At 48.1% G+C, this 15,410-nt stretch overlaps 2 protein-coding genes across 13 annotated transcripts in view; one reads left to right on the top strand and one right to left on the bottom strand.

Moving 5' to 3' along the window:
• CTCF (CCCTC-binding factor) overlaps positions 1 to 13,442 on the bottom strand; it is a 30,009-nt gene extending 16,567 nt beyond the window's left edge. For 2 of the 7 annotated variants that reach the window (XM_015279119.4, XM_046899387.1), the window contains exons 1-2: positions 13,267 to 13,442; positions 8,937 to 9,075 (exon numbers count right to left, since the gene is read on the bottom strand). In XM_015279119.4, the coding sequence (XP_015134605.1) occupies positions 8,937 to 8,957 (21 nt within the window). In that variant the 5' untranslated portion in view covers positions 8,958 to 9,075; positions 13,267 to 13,442. Of the gene's footprint in view, positions 1 to 8,936; positions 9,076 to 11,728; positions 11,947 to 13,266 lie in introns of those variants that run through there. The other 5 variants (XM_046899388.1, XM_040707013.2, XM_025154151.3 and 2 more) reach the window with 4 other exon arrangements.
• LOC107052159 overlaps positions 12,488 to 15,410 on the top strand; it is a 7,853-nt gene continuing 4,930 nt past the window's right edge. For 2 of the 6 annotated variants that reach the window (XR_005839125.2, XR_001464413.4), the window contains exons 1-2: positions 13,635 to 13,824; positions 14,426 to 14,496. Coding sequence is in view for 2 of the 6 variants with exons in the window: in XM_015279187.3 (XP_015134673.2) it covers positions 12,503 to 12,830 (328 nt within the window). In the remaining 4 variants the exon portion in view is untranslated. Of the gene's footprint in view, positions 12,831 to 13,634; positions 13,825 to 14,425; positions 14,497 to 15,410 lie in introns of those variants that run through there. The other 4 variants (XM_015279188.4, XR_005839124.2, XM_015279187.3 and 1 more) reach the window with 4 other exon arrangements.

Here is a 15,410-nt window from a genome sequence, read left to right as displayed (position 1 = left end):
CTGCATAATGAACACAATCAATAACTCACTCCAGCTGAAAACTAATAGAGGAAGAAATGGTTAATTACATTAGAACACACTCAATTCCTGATGTGGTCCCTCACACGAATGCTTGGGCAGACACAGAGGTAGGTTAACAGTGCCAGCACCACTTCAATCAGCAGGAGCCGTGTCTCTGAATCCAGGTGGCTGCACTGAGCTGTGGCTCTCCAATCTGTGCCATTCTGCCATCCACTGAACGAGCCTAAGAGTGAAACTGCTTTCTCTCAATCATCATGCAGTTCCACAGGTCACAGCCATTTTGTGGGCACCTTCCTCTTTGAGATCAATAGCATTCAGCTGTGATCAAAGCCGCACACTATTTCACACAGCTAGTTGCCAACTGTGAACCAAAGTTACCTGTCACTTGTGCTTACGTTTGGCAGCACGTTTTCATCCAGATGTTAGCCAGATTTTTACCTTCTCGCCCTATGAACTCCCCCATAGCAAAGTCAGTCCATCTCCCTGGATGCAGGTCATTCAGCAGCACTGTGGGCAATGAATTAGACTTAAGGCGCGTTCCAAGCACCATCCTACAGCTAACTCAAGCCCTCTACAGAAGACATCTCCACACATCCTTAACACATGAAAGTAGTCTTCCCAGCTGCTGCTCCTGCCCAGGGATTTTACCAGAGCTCTTCTGAACACTCACTGTGCCCCAGGAGATGATGATGCAAAGCAAAGAGAACTTCTGGCCACTATCACCACTTGTTTTTCAGTGAGTAGCACACACCATTGATTCACAGACCTTCCAGAACCCACTGATGACTGTGCCTTAAGACGTGGCCTACCACAGAGAGGAAAGTGGAAGAGAATGAAGTGAATTGTTGAAACATGGGTCATGGAAAACTGCTGAAGTTATGACAATAACTCCCACAAGTCTCTTGGGCTGTAGCTAACTTCTTTCAGCTTCAGATGGTAAGCATTAAAGAAGAAAGTAGGCTGCACTGAGAAGGTAGCTGGGACAACTTTATTACATTGTCTTGTTCTTAATCAAGCCTTGTTCCATTCTTCCTTAATTTCCCCTTCCACTGGTAACTAACACTCTTACACAACTGGTTTTATGTTTTCTTATTTCTTCCAGTAACTGCCACTATAGCCTTGCTAGTTGACATCAACTCTTCAGTCATAAAGACAACTCTAGTGAAAGAAGGAAAACATGAATTAACTATTTTTTTTTAATACATTAAGAAAGGTATTCTGTTTTACTAATCTGACAGTTCAAGTCATAAAAACAAACATGCAATGTTATCCAATGTGAAATATGGAAAGCTTTACAATTTAAAAGTAAGAGCCACAGAAGAACTCATTGTTTGGCTGATTTATAGTTCTTCAAAACATAAAAGCAATGAAGGGGCTCACAAAAAGGTCACTGGGACAACTGAAATACTTCACCATTGCTCTCAAGGTATTACCTTCAAATCCAAACAGCCTGTGAAGTCCAGTGCCACAAAAGGGAAAGCCTAACTCTGCAGGGAGATTTTGAAAGAGGTTAATGGTTTTAATCAACTTGGTCATTTTTAATCAACTTGTGGTCATTCTGCCCTTCACACATTGACTCTGGCTTTCATTCAGGATATTAACAAACTGCAAAAAGCAAATAAAGGAGTTTCTTTAAAAACCAATTTGATCAGAACAATCTGCTTCGGCCATGCGATGCTGTGTTGCATGACATCAGAGCAGCAACTCCATGTACTGCTACACCAGGAAGAGACCAGTGCAACAAGTTTCACGGCAGTCTGGAGCCTTCATAGCCAGGTACAAGTATTTGGATTTTGTTTTCCTCCAGGGCTTTATCTAGATGAAGTACCACCCATGAAGAAGCTTTTGGGCATCAGCTCTTGCTTGCTTTCATCTCTGCACAAACACTGAGTAGTGATGCCCTACCCATACGAGGGAATTTGGGTTTCAAATCACAGCAGGCAGTGCTCATCCCTGGGTTCCATGCTCATATCATGGTTCCTGCCCCATGAACAGCTCTGCATGCTGTAACTGTTAATCACCTCACAAATTATACCCTGATGCATTAAGGAAAAACCAAGGTCAGTGCCAGCTGGTTTAATGTTAGGCTGTCAGCTGGAAAGGTGTAGTTTACCATCCCTACAGCAGAGACAGGAAATTCCAGGAGTTCTGGAAACACCTATGGCATGAGGGCGGTGGACAAATGTCTGTAGCCTAAATTAAGTCATCCTTACTCTTGAATCACAGATCTCAGGAAAGTTATTCTGCATTAGTAAGTGTTGGAACATACACAAACAGAACCAAACCCACATTAACCCTCGGCAATGGCCCTCACGATGAAGTTTTAAGCTGTTTAATCCATCCGTACTCAAGCTCAAAACATTCTTAAAAGACCAAGCCCTAGGAATGGCATTACAATCAGCTTTCAAAGCAGATGAAAATACCATAAAGGCACTCAACCTTAGAGGGGAAAACAAAAACAAAATAAAAAACACCAACAAACCTTTCCACCAGAACTAAAAGCTCATTTTCCAAGCATTTGGGCTAATGCTGCCAAAGCCATCTCTGCCTTTAACTGCCCACTCATTCCCACCCGCATCACTTCAACCATTCCTTGTGCTAGCACAAGCATTTCCAAGACTGCAACTAGCTGGTCAGGAAATGAGGCTAGAGCTCACATAGCCGAAAAGACACTTATTTCCATGCAGACGAGGTCTCTGGTGTGACCAAACACTGGCAAACCAAAAGAGAAGCACAGTTAGAGGGATTCTTCCTAACAGTGCCACACTGGAGTGCTCAGGAAGCCAGTGCCTCAGCATGGAATGCAGAGCACACATCGAAACCCCTTAATTCACATTTATGTTCCTGATGCTTCTGCACTTCTGCTTGGACTGATTTGTTCTCTTCATGCTGGCTATTCTTCTTGCAGCTTGATGTCAGGATGCTCTCTGGAACAGAATGAGTAGGAACAGTACAACTACACAGAAGAGAACGGAAGGAGAGGGGTGAAAAAAGCACTATTTGAATGTTTAATGCTTCTTAAATGGGAAACATGTCATTCCCTACCACTAAGAACAGCACTGTGGCTGCTTGAGGACTCCCTCACTTTTTCAACAAGCCTTAAACAAAACCCACAGAGTACTTCCATCAGCTTTCATGTTTTTACCAGGAAGAGTGACCTTCTTTTACACACTCCTCTCTCTGCCTCTTCTCAAACTCTTCAACATTTAAAGTCCTTACAACCAAGAACTGTGCAGATCTAGCATCAAGCTAAGAGTGCTGTATGACATTTTAGAGCTGGTCACATCTACTTCAGATGTCCATGTTGTCCTGCACTGTGGAATACCAAATCGCACCACAAAAATAATTGTTATTGTCACTGGGGTGTAAATTACACCAAGTATAACCCGTTACACAGTCAATGTAGCAAGTAACACTATTAATAAAGTAACAGCACCGGCTTTAACACACTTCTAACCTCATTACTGTGCAGAAGAACAGCCTCAGCTAGTTGGAGAGCTGTGAAGCTCCAGCACCCTAATCAATTAAGAGCTCAAAATACTCACTTTTAGAGAACTAAAGCATCTCCAGGCCAGCACATCACTCTTTACCAGTAATCCTGTTCAGTCCTTAGGGTGCATACATGCTAACATCCCTGGAAACAGTAATCAACCCCTACAAAGCATTCTAAAACCAGGTATGTGCTGTCGGCCTGTGCCAAGCAGTGTTAAGTTTCATTGTGGTTCTGTGCCCTTCCAATTTAAGTATTTTTTCTTCTGGCTCTCCTGTTTATTATTTAGTACAAAGCACTCTGCTCTGGCTTCTGGCTGCAGTTTTTCCTTGACAAGTCTATTTTTAATTGTTTATCAGTTTCAAAGACCACTGCTGATAAAGCTTGGGAGAGCTGTGAATGTTTGGTGACAGCGAACTTCCAAAGCAATCAATATTGATCTCCTTTTAGTCAACACTCAATTAAAATCTCCTAAGCTGGAGACATTGACCAGAAAAGGAGGTGCTCGGAGGGGCCACGGGGAAAAGATGGATATCTCCTAAAGCTTAACAGCTTGTTAGCTTGTGTTAAGTTGAAAGTTAACACAAAATAAACTGAAGAGCAAGGCACTGGAAGGCATGTGATGCACAGCAATCATCTCCTGCATGGAACTCCATCACCTTACCCATCCTGGGACTGGGCACACCACAGCAGGGCTCTGCAGCAGAGCCCACTGAATAGAAGCATCCCTTTTATCTACCTCTATTCTTTTATTTCAGCTTTGCTTTCCGTGAGATTTGAATTGTGAAATAATAATGGCTGGTAAATGAAAGCAAGATCACCACCCTTCTCCTTCTGAAAGGCACAGACTCTCCTTAAGAAAAGAGGCTACAAGAGTTTTCAAAGAGGTTTTACGATAGGCAGCTCACACACCTCTCAAGGATCACCACCTTACTAACACAGCCCAAGGAGCAAGGTGTTCCAGCAGCACAAGTGCACACGTTATAAAAAGGAAGGCATACTTGTTCAGATCCACTCCATGGTGATGTCAGAGGGCAGAAAAGCTACTCCTGCACTTGTTTACTGGAAAAGGAACCAACGTGTTTCCTGGCATAAAACACCTTGCATGGATTTACCTTCCAATCACATCTCTGGCATGTAGGTAAGGTATGATAAGCTTGAAGGAAAACAGGATAAGCTGGAAACGTCACTGCTCCACAGGCCCATTTTTGAGCTCCCTTAGCCCTGCAGGGGAGCACTGGGACAGTCTGGGGGCAGGACACTGTGTGTGCATGCCAATGCAGCTGTGGGAAGGCAAAAGAGAGGTCGTACTGCTGCCTTAATGGAGGGCAGGGAGACAAAACCACGTGATTGGAGGCCAAACACTGGAACAGGCTGCTCAGAGATACAGAAGACTTATCTTCTGGATACTGAAAATATTTGCTAGATACAACCCTAAACAGCCTCATTTAATTTGATAGTTAGCCCTGCTTTGAGCCAGGGATTGTACCTCAAGAGATCCCTTCCAACCTAAACTGTTTTGTCATTTTCCAGCACGAGAATCCATCATCCATTAAGGATGAACAAATCTAAACTTCAAATATGAGTTCCTTTTCACGTACGCAGTTACAACTATACTGCTCTGAGGATGGATTTGTTGTCTTAGCACTGCTTTCCGTGCACGTTCTAGGGGACCAAGAATACTTGTGCAAGATCTCAAACACCAAACAGTTTTTAGTGTGCTTTTAACATGGAGAAGCACTGCCACTCGGGGCAGTTTGCTAGTGACATGCACTTTGTGACGGATGAATACGTGACACCTCCCAGTTTTAATTTAAGAAAACACTGCAAGAGCAGAGACTTGCTGCATCAACGTTTAGGAGATAAAAAGAACGATGCGTGATACCAAGTCAAAGAAGGGCTGCACAAACACCAACAACAGAGAAGAGCTCAGATAGAAAAGCAGAAACAGTACTGCCAATTTGCCAGAGAAAACCCAAGGCTGTGATGAGTAAATCCAAAGTAATAGAGAAAAAAGGAGAAACTTGGAAGAAACTAGGGCTATTACATGTACTTCTGTGCAGAACCATAACAAGATTTCTATCTCCAAGGGTTGGGGGAGGCCATGAGAGCCCATCTGAAGAGGCAGTTCTGACACACGAACCATTAATGGGCACCACCACACCATGCTGACCAACCGGGACAGATAAACCAGTGAGAGCTGGACTGTGAACAGAGCAGGACAAACATCCAGTGCCATTTCCTTGCTTGGAGCTGTTTCAGTAGGACAAAACTATTTCCATACATGCAACAGGAACCAACTATCAACTACTGTGGGCTCAGGTAGCACTCCAGCAGCCACAAGGGCTAGCAGAGCAGGTAGGAGTCAACAACAGTCACCGCTGAGCAGGAAGGAGTACATTAACATGGAAGCCAGGCAAGGATCAAGTAACCAGTGTGTACCTTTTGTGCATTCAATACAAGCACAATAAATGTCTCCTTAAAGATGAGAAATTGCACTAAGTTATACTCAGCAGGCATCCCCAATGCAAACAGCCTAGCACATAAAAGAAAGCTACCATCATTTCTAAGACAAGTAGGTACAACCCAATTTAGGGGCAATTTTAATTCAGTACCATTTCCTTTTTTCTTTTCCATTTTAAATCCCTGATTAGAATTGGTTGTAAGGTGACAGCTTTGCAAACCAGACATAACTAGATGGAGAAGCTATACAAGGAGATGAAGAAACTTGACAAAAATTACAATTGGTTCCGTGGCAGTGGAAAGCTCCTCCAGCAGCCAGTCCAGAGCACTGATATTTCCTTAGAAACAACAGGAGAATTTGATTCCTTTCACAGTGATATTAAACGTACAGTAACAACTACTACTCTATTTCAGCAGAGTAAAAAAAACGCTTACAAATACCCAAATGCTCCGATCAGTACTTGACATCTAAAGGACCTTTTCAGAAAGCCTCTGCTTTTTCCTCGAGATATACTGAGGCACTTTGGTTCCACAAAAGCTGTTCCACTTCCACCTAGCTGCTCCCCACCTGCTTTTGGGGTGTGTGTAAGTAGCAGCATGCAAACTAACTCACTGCCTGGCGATGCACACAAGTAGAAGGTCCTGGTGGAAAAGAACTTGCCAGGAAAACCAGTGTTCCTACTTCCCTACATTCTTCAGTGTTATTCCCAACACAGCAAGAGCTGTAAGCTCACTTGCATGGCATTTTTCAACCTGCTGATGAAAGCTTTCTCCAACAGGAGCAATGCTCTACCAAGTAGGATCAATGCCCATCTAGTCCACTAGTCTGTTCTCCCAAAGCTCGAGCAGGAAACAGCACACAGGCAGAGTAACCAGAGCTATTGCTGCCTCACCCTGTCACGGGACCAGGGATCTCAGCCTCTGGACCTGCAGATGCCTTTCAGATCCACTGCCTCCACAGCCTCCTGCAAAATCTCCATCAGCTGGGGTGTATTTCCTCTTTCTTTCTCCTACCAACTGCAGGCTCACCACAGGACTCACTGCGTCCACCTAAAAAGCTGGCCTGGTCTCAGTGCTAGGAACCGCACTGCAGAACAGCTATCACTGCACACAGACTGGAATCCTGAAAAAAAAAAAAAACCAAACCACCACCAAACCACAAAACTGAAAACCACTTGTTTTCTTCAATTACCCTACTTGGCCTCCTACAGCCAGCCAGGAGAAACTCGAGCTGCCAAACTCAACCTTCAAAAGCACTGAAACTACCAGCCAGAAGACCACATGGGTTATTTTCAAGTTTGCTCTACAGCTGAGATGATTCAAGCTAACTTTTGCCCATTCCCATCTTTTTAATGTATGTGAGACAGGGAAAGCACTTTCAGATGACAGTCATCTCCACATGGAGATGCTCAGCCTGCTGTCATGCACTAACCATAGCACAGGAGAGCTCAGAAAGTCAAGTACTCAAGCCTCTAGACATGACCCATCATCATAACTTGAAATTATTACCTGTTGTTTACTCTTTTCTTAAGTCTTTGCATAAAGAAATGGAGAGATGCACCACTGTTCTTCCTATCACGTGACCCAATGGTTCATCACCTCCTCCATGAAAACAACTTACATCTCGTGCATTGAATTTATCTGCCTACAAGTGCACCAGCAAGATTAAAGCAGCTCGCTCACCTCCCTGGCAAGACAATAGCAGGGCTATCAGAGGACTGATCAAGCCACCTCTGGGTTTTGCTCAGAAGCAGCGCAGTGAAGCACCATTTCACCGCACAGCACTATTTCCTAGCTCCCTGGGAGTTTATTTCCCCTTGCAGTTCAGTACTTTTTTCCTTATTTTTGCTTTAAGTGCTGACAGCAGAGCTATACTGCGTCTTGGTAATGACTTCACCTCACAGGTAAGAATGCTAGCTCTGCTCACTCCATTAAGGCATCTGACAACTACATTAGCTTCTCTGCCACAGCATCACCTTGGAAATTCACATTTAAGCTGTTTACCCACTGAACTCCCACAACACAGCTCCGCCACTGTGTTCTAGGATACCGTTTGTCTCAATTCAAATTCACTGCATTGCTGTGCTCCCACGAGTGCAGTTTTACACACTGCAGCCTTGACACACACTTGGAATGTTTCTGCTCCGCCTCACAGCCACAGCCTTATCACTCCCTGCCATGCCATCAATCACCATTTAATCACACAAGTTTCAAACTGGACATTCTGTACTAACAAGAATCAGTAATGGAAAACTGTGACAAGCAGCAGCTTTTGCTGAACCTCCCTGGAAACTCTTCTGTCCCATCCAGCCCTGGACTATTCCTCAACTATCCCAAATCGGACAGCATTCACTGATTCTGTGCACCAGTTTTCATTTTGTAAGGTTCTCAAGATGTTTACCAAAGTTAAACAGTAAACCTACCAAGCTTTGATTTCCTTGAAGCCTTATTTGAAGGGATGGATTGCATGCTTCTCTCGTTAACAAAAGGGAGAGGTGGCATTAATCTGAACTATTATATGCACATAATCATCAAGCAAAGCTGGTCAAAAAGGAAGGTGGCTCCTGTGCCTCCACTCTGCACTGCACCACTGGGTACCACACTCACCCACTCTACCTCCTTTTCAAACCAACACATCAGCATTTCTCCAATTTCTTGCAATTTCTCTGCTATTCCAAAGTGCTTCACCTATCCAGTACTCCTTCCATTGCTACAGCCAGGGATGCTCCAGCGATCCAAGTGGGAAGAAACGTGCTGGCCAAGACAAGCATCTCTTCCCCATCCCAACATACTTCTGAAATCCCTCTGCTTTTTAAAATAGAAGCTTTCAGAACTGCAACCTATTTCTAAATACCTCTAGGGGGAATAAGCATAGCTGTGACTTCCCAATTAAGGTAAAGTAACTCGGTCCAATTATATAACAGATATTACTTCTCCTCTGGCTCACACAGAGCTGCTTTACCTGCTGATGTTTCAGAGACATACAAGCTTCTAATCTTCATGCATATTAATACAGACAAAGGTATATTTCACGCTGTGCTTTGGCTTCCATTTTGTTAGAATTTGACGCGTTCAACGAAGTCAACATAAATTTTTAGATTCTGGGAAGAAAAGAAGAGAGGTAAAATAAGACTTCATGTATTAACTGAACTTGGTTCACAGCCTCTTTGTGCAGCCTTTACACTCCAATGGCTTTAGAAACTTTAGGGGTTCGTTTTTGCAGTGGGGAATGGAGGGGATGAGGACAGCTCAGTGACAGAACAGCATGTACGTAGGCAGCCTACCAGGGTGCAAGGACAGCACCCAGCAGCACAGCGGTCCCTGCCTGCACTCCCAAGGCAGCAGACATATCCTAAAGGAGTAAAACCTGGGAGGGTCCATAAAAATCAGACCTGTGCATAAAGAGTGCAGCTAAACATAGCCAAGATGCAGAGTTATCTGCACGCTCATCTGTAGGGACAGCTGAAGATCAGCTCTTCAAGATCCTATTCTATCACACGTCTCCTGAGTGATGCATGTTAATGGCACACTTCTTGAGAACAGCATCTGTGCTATTTCTGTATTTTCACCCGCTAACAACCATATTGGAAAGACATGAAGATTTGATCAATCCCAGGTTTTTATAATAGAGAAAGACTTCTGTCTGTATTAGACATCAAGATTGGATTGTTCAGAGTACCTGAACGTTAACACGAGCTGAAAAATACAACTCCCCACCCACCTAGTGTGTATTCTACTCTCCTTTTCAAGGTTATTTTTGTTAACCAAAAAAATACTGAGATCACTGAGCCCAGCAGCTATTTGGTTTACTTATTAAGCATGCCTAGAATGAGCACATGCCATACAATTGTGGAAGAGTGACAGATTATTGGAGAGGAGTGGGAGGAGCAACAGCACAGTGCTTTAACTGAAACCAAAGCATCCTTCAGTATGAAAAGAAAGCAACATCTTGAGCTACAGTCCGTATCAGAAGGGTTCTAAGTTTCAGCCAAAAAAAAAAAAAACCTACAAGAACAGCATTCTGAACTATTTATAAGAGCAGTAAATGTAATTTTGACCAATAGAAAAAGGCAAATTCACAAATCTGCGTGCAGAGATCGTGCAGCACTGCAGAGCAGCAGAGGTGGACGCTGTACTGAAGTGCCAAGGGCTGGTCCAACAGGCTGAGCAAGGCATCCAAACCTGCCAAAGCAACCAACAGGGCTTGCAGCTGAGCACAGGTCAGTACATTAACGCAACTACAACAGGCACCAAGCCCAAGCTGTGCTTTCTTCCAGCTCCACAACAGAAGCCCAGCAGCTGAGACGCTGCATGCACAAGCAGTGGTCGTGGCTGCTCCTCATGGTTAAGGATTTATGGAGCACGCAGTGATCCCAATGCTCTGCTGCTCTCTCAATCTATCTCATTCTATCTCTGGTAAAGACTAGGTAAGAGAAGCAAAAGTAGCCAGAAGGTAGAATCAGTTACAGTGCAAAGCTTTTAGGAATATAATCGAAGGGCAGGAGAAAGCAGCTCTGAACCTCACTGCATGGCTCGCTGGTGGGCTCTTGGCTACACCACTGCCAGATCCAAGGCCAGGGAACAGCTCCCTTCGCAGTCACAGACAGGAGAGAACAGCAGCACGGAAGGAATTTGCTTTTCCTTCCTCTGTACAATGGGACAGGGCTGCCTCCTCCAGTACTTGCAGTGCCCCATGTTCATTTGCACAGCAACAGTAACTTTGGCCTTGTCCTCTCCCTACCTAAATTACAGGTTATGGCTTTGTGTGCTTTTGGTTTTTTCCCCAGAAATAACCAACACACCGAAAACTGGCAGGACAGAGCAGGAAGAGCTGACCACAACTCACTGCCATGAGCAACGATGAATCTGCCCAGGTACAGAGCATAAGGGCAAGGAACATGCTGGCTCTTCTCAGAGAGCAATCAGCCCAGCAATGATCCACACCCCCCTTTCAAAAACATTAGTAGAAAAGCAGGATATTAAACTCTAAGGGGAAGAGAAGAAATTCTTAAGTGACTAATCATACACAAATTAATTAGATAAATATTAAATAAGCCCCAAAACAACACAGGTCAGCTTCTGGCCTTTTTAGACAGAAGTATCAGGCAGCTACTGACCTGCAGCCACAAAGCCTGGTAGCAACACACACACATCAGTTCACAGCCAAGACACAGCCTGCCAGCACCAGGAGCAGTGCCTGGATTAGCTCTTTCCCTTGCTGACGGCGTGGGCAGGAGCTGCAGCAGGCTCAGCACTGTAGTGACAGCTCAGCAAACTCCCTGAGCCGTGTTAGTTCAGCTGCAGGGCCACTGGGGAGTACAGCAAGTGCAATTCTGCACCTTTTTACTCTGACGTTGTGCCTCAAAAATATCCTGCAAGGAGTTTCATAGGTGTTAAGGAAATCATTCTGTGCATCTTCCTTAAAATACAGAAGGTATTAATACTGAATTAGAATCATAGAATCATTAAGTTTGGAAAAGATCTCTAAGATCACCACGTCCACCCTCAATCCATCCACGCTGACCATGTCACATCCTTCAGTGCCACATCCCCATGCTTCTGGAACACATTCAGGGTCGGGGACTCCCCCATCTCCCTGGACAGCTGTGCCACTGCCTCACTGCCCTGCAAATAATTTTATCCAAAAAACCAACCTGTGCTGATCCCACTGCACCTGCCTAGGACACCAAGGGGATGTAGAGACTGCGCCCTTATTACAGTTTGGAGTTTGATAGTTTGGAGGTGCTACCATACCTGGCACTGGGATGACAGCCCATGCGTTCAAAGCCACTTTTGGATGCAAAAGGAGCTCCCCAAAACAGGACTGCAGCCCTCAAAGGACTTGCAAAATGCAGTCCAAACAGAAAAGCAAAATGGAAGTAAGAAAATCAATCATCCTACGGAAAAAAAGCAAGCATTGCTTGGTTCATATGCTCAAGACCTTCTTCATTCTTCATGATTTCTCCTGCACTAATGTACAAGGTGAGACGGGGCTGAAGGAGGAACTGGAGCTCAGAGCCACTCCTTATGCCCAAAAGACAGCCACCAGTTCAACAGGCTCAGCACGAGCAAACCGTGGGACCTGAGAAAACACGCACTTCCTGCACTGAAACAAATCTCAAAGTGGTACACACAGAGCAGCTCAGGCACTGTTAATGACACCTCTGGGGTTCGTTACCAACTGGCAGCAGGCAGAGAGTGAGGGGGGGGGGGGGGAAGCAAAAGACCGGGTAAAAAATAGGAAGTCAGCAACAGGAAAGCGGGTGTGCTCTCAGCAGCAGTGTTAAGGGTTGAGTCCTGAGGAAGGACACAAGGAACAAAACGCTGCATCGAAGCCGCCTGCTGAAGGCAGAGTAGTGTGACTGACGGCACCTACAGCTCTGAGCATCTCAGGAAACATAAAAGTTGATGCAGGGCACAGAACCGTGTGTGGCTGCCCCTCGTGCACGATTAAAAGCAGCAATATCCACGGGGAGAGGGGTGGGTCGCATTCTGCAGTGCGTTTTCTAGCTCGGAGCTGAGCCCAGGATGGAGGCCTGGGAGAGAAGTGAAGGGGGGGGGGGGGGGGGGGGGGGGGGAGGACGCGGGAGGGCAGCGCGGCGAGAGCGGGCGCCCCCCAGCCGTGCCAGGGCCGGCGCTGCATGGCGCTGCTCAGCCTGCCTTGCAGAGGGAGCTCGAGTCCCGCTCTGCGCCTCGCAGCGCCTCTCCCTCCGCAGCGCACACGGCAGCGGCGCAGCGAGGTGGCGGCAGGCAGGGCTGCGGGCCGGGCCGGGCCACGAGAACCGCCGCACCGCTCCGCCGAGCTCCGAACCCCCCGAGGAGGTGGAGGAGGGAGAAAGGAGAGAGCCCCGAGGAGGTGGGAGATGGGGGGGGGGGGGGGAAGCGGAGAGCGGTCGAACGGGGGGGAGCGGGCCGGGCGCGGAGCGGCGGGGCGGGGAGGGAGGGGAGGAGGAAGGGAAAGGGAAGGAGAAAGGAGGGGGGGTGGGGGGGGAGGGCGGCGGTTCGCGTGGCGGGGAGGGGGCGGCCGCCGGGCCCCGGTGGGGCGGCGGGGAGACAAAGGGAGGAAAATGGAGGCGGCCGCGAGGGCCGGGCGGGCCGCGGCCCAGCGCCGCGCTGTGGGGAACGGCGGCGGTGGCAGCGGGCAGGCGCGGGCCGCGCTGGGGACGATAGAGGGAGACAAAGCCCCCTGCTTCCCCGGCGGCGGCCGCTGCGGGGCCCCAGCCGGCGCGGAGCCCCATCGTGACACCTAGAGGCCGGAGAAAGCGACTGCAAACCCCCCGCTCACCGCTTACCTGCGCCCGCGCCCCGCCGGGCTCGCTCTCAGCGCCGAGGCCCCGCCGCACGCCGCCCCGCAGCCGCCCCGGGCCCCGCGAAGCCGCCGCTCCCCTCGCGCCCCGCCGCGGCCGCCGCTAGCGCCCAGCACCAGCTCGCGGTTTAATCGCTCCACAGTCGCTTCGGACACAAAATGGCGGCGGGCGGGGCGGAGTGCGCCTGCGCGAGCGCGGCTGCCGCGGACCGCCGGCAGGAGCGGGGAGGGGAGGGGGGGAGGGGACGGCGCGCGCGGGGAAGCGGCCGCGCGCGGGGCATGCTGGGAGGGCGGGGCGGGGGAGGGGGGGCGCGGGGCGCGCGCCAACTTCAAACGCGGGGCTGGGGCGGCGGCGTCACTTCGCGTGCGTGCGTGCGTGCGTCACGTGGTAGGGAGGGCGGGGCGGCGCCGCGCTGAGGGGAGGCTGTGCCCCGCCCGGGCCCGGCCCTGAGGGGAGCGGGGCGTTATCCGCAGCGCCCGAAGTTTTGCGTCCGTTCCGCGTCCGCTGGGGCAGGAAGCCGCCTCAGCTATAGGAACGGGGAAGGTGTGGCATGAGGCCGGGGTGGAGTTAGTGCCGAGGAGGGGTTGGGAGGCTGAAGGATCGCTGGGTTTTGTGAGTTGGGTGAGGAGCTGATAGGGCTGCCTTGAATTCGAGGGAAACCTCCGGGTGTTTTTATAAATATCGACGAGTTGGCACTTGAGTGGAACGCGCTCAGAGTTACCTCAGCGCTCAGAGTTACCTCAGCGCTGGTAGAGGCGAGCTGAGGGCGATTCCTCTGAGTCCCGTTTTTATTTTCCTACCATTAAAGCATGCAAAGTGAAGCTAGGTTAAAATTTGAATGGTTTAAGGTGCGTTGGAAAGAAGTTATTTCTTCCTACTTTGACACACCCTACAGACGAGCTCAGAGAGAAGGCAACTGAAAGAGACCCAAATGCCGCCCTCCTGCCAGGCTGGGCAGTTCTGGGGCTCTTATATTTGAGGCTGGTCGCAAATTCCTGCTCAGGTATTTCCCTTGTGAGGTATCACAGCAGAGCAAAAGCTGCTTGGCAGCCCAGCCTTCACCCCAACCTGCTTGGCAAGTGACAAAACTATCAGACAGGCACAGCATACATTAACATGTGTAAACTTTGCCCTTAAATCCCAGCCTGAGCATCACTCCTGCTGTGGAGCTGTGCCATAGGAATGGGAAGAGCTTGCCAGTCTACTGTGGAGGAGGTGAGCACTGTGCCTCTGCTTTCAGGGCTTATTTTACCTTAAGTCCTCCTAGCCCTTTTGTTGGTGGGAGAGCTGTGACCACCAGTGGCCCTTTTTAGGGCTGTTGGTTCATTTTGGAGGGTGATGGCACCAGCCTGAGTCCATTACTTCATTCCAGCAGGGGAAATGTAGCATGGCAGGCAGCTGGAGAGGGTGAGCTGTGACTGGTTGAGTCTCTGTGGCTCTGATTCTTCGACCTCATCCATAGGAGGAAAAAATTAGTGACAAAGTGATGTCACAGATTGGCAGTTACAGGAGGTGAGAGGGTGTAGCCCCCTGCCATAGCATCCAGGGATCTGAATTGCTTCTGTCATGTCAATTTGATTACAATTATTTTATTGCGAGCCATAAAACTGCCAGTTCTTACTGTGAAAGTAACATACGTTTCATGTATGGCCACAAATGCTGCTTTAAGCTCAAAAGCTTAGTTCAGCATTGCTTACTGTGGAGAGGAGCAGTATCTGTATGTAAGGTGATGTTTTACTTTCCTTTAAATACTCACACCAGGCCAGGAGGAACTGGCTTCTAATGTTCCATCTGCCTTTTGTTGGTAGCCGTCCTATGGCAAATGTTGCGTGTCCTTTGTGTGAGGAAGCAGAAAGTGTTCTCAGGCAGTTTCTCCTGGCCTTTTCTTGGCAGAGATGCCTGAAACCATCGACCAGTGCATGCTGGGGGTACAGCTGACCTCTTGGCCTTGGATCCCTCCATCAGAGGTGCTTTTGAGCTGATTTGCAGAGCATTCAAGCCTTTGCAATGCATTCCCCTGCCCTACTTTCAGCCTCCTGAAAATCACACCCCTAGCATCTCCAGATTAGACTCCCAGAGGCAGATGTTGCTTGGAAGTTATCTGAGATATCTGAAGTTATCTGTCCTGG

This window comes from Gallus gallus, chromosome 11 (assembly GCF_016699485.2).
Source record: "Gallus gallus isolate bGalGal1 chromosome 11, bGalGal1.mat.broiler.GRCg7b, whole genome shotgun sequence".
NCBI classification, from domain to species: domain Eukaryota; kingdom Metazoa; phylum Chordata; class Aves; order Galliformes; family Phasianidae; genus Gallus; species Gallus gallus.
This window is presented reverse-complemented; position numbering and strand designations above follow the sequence as displayed.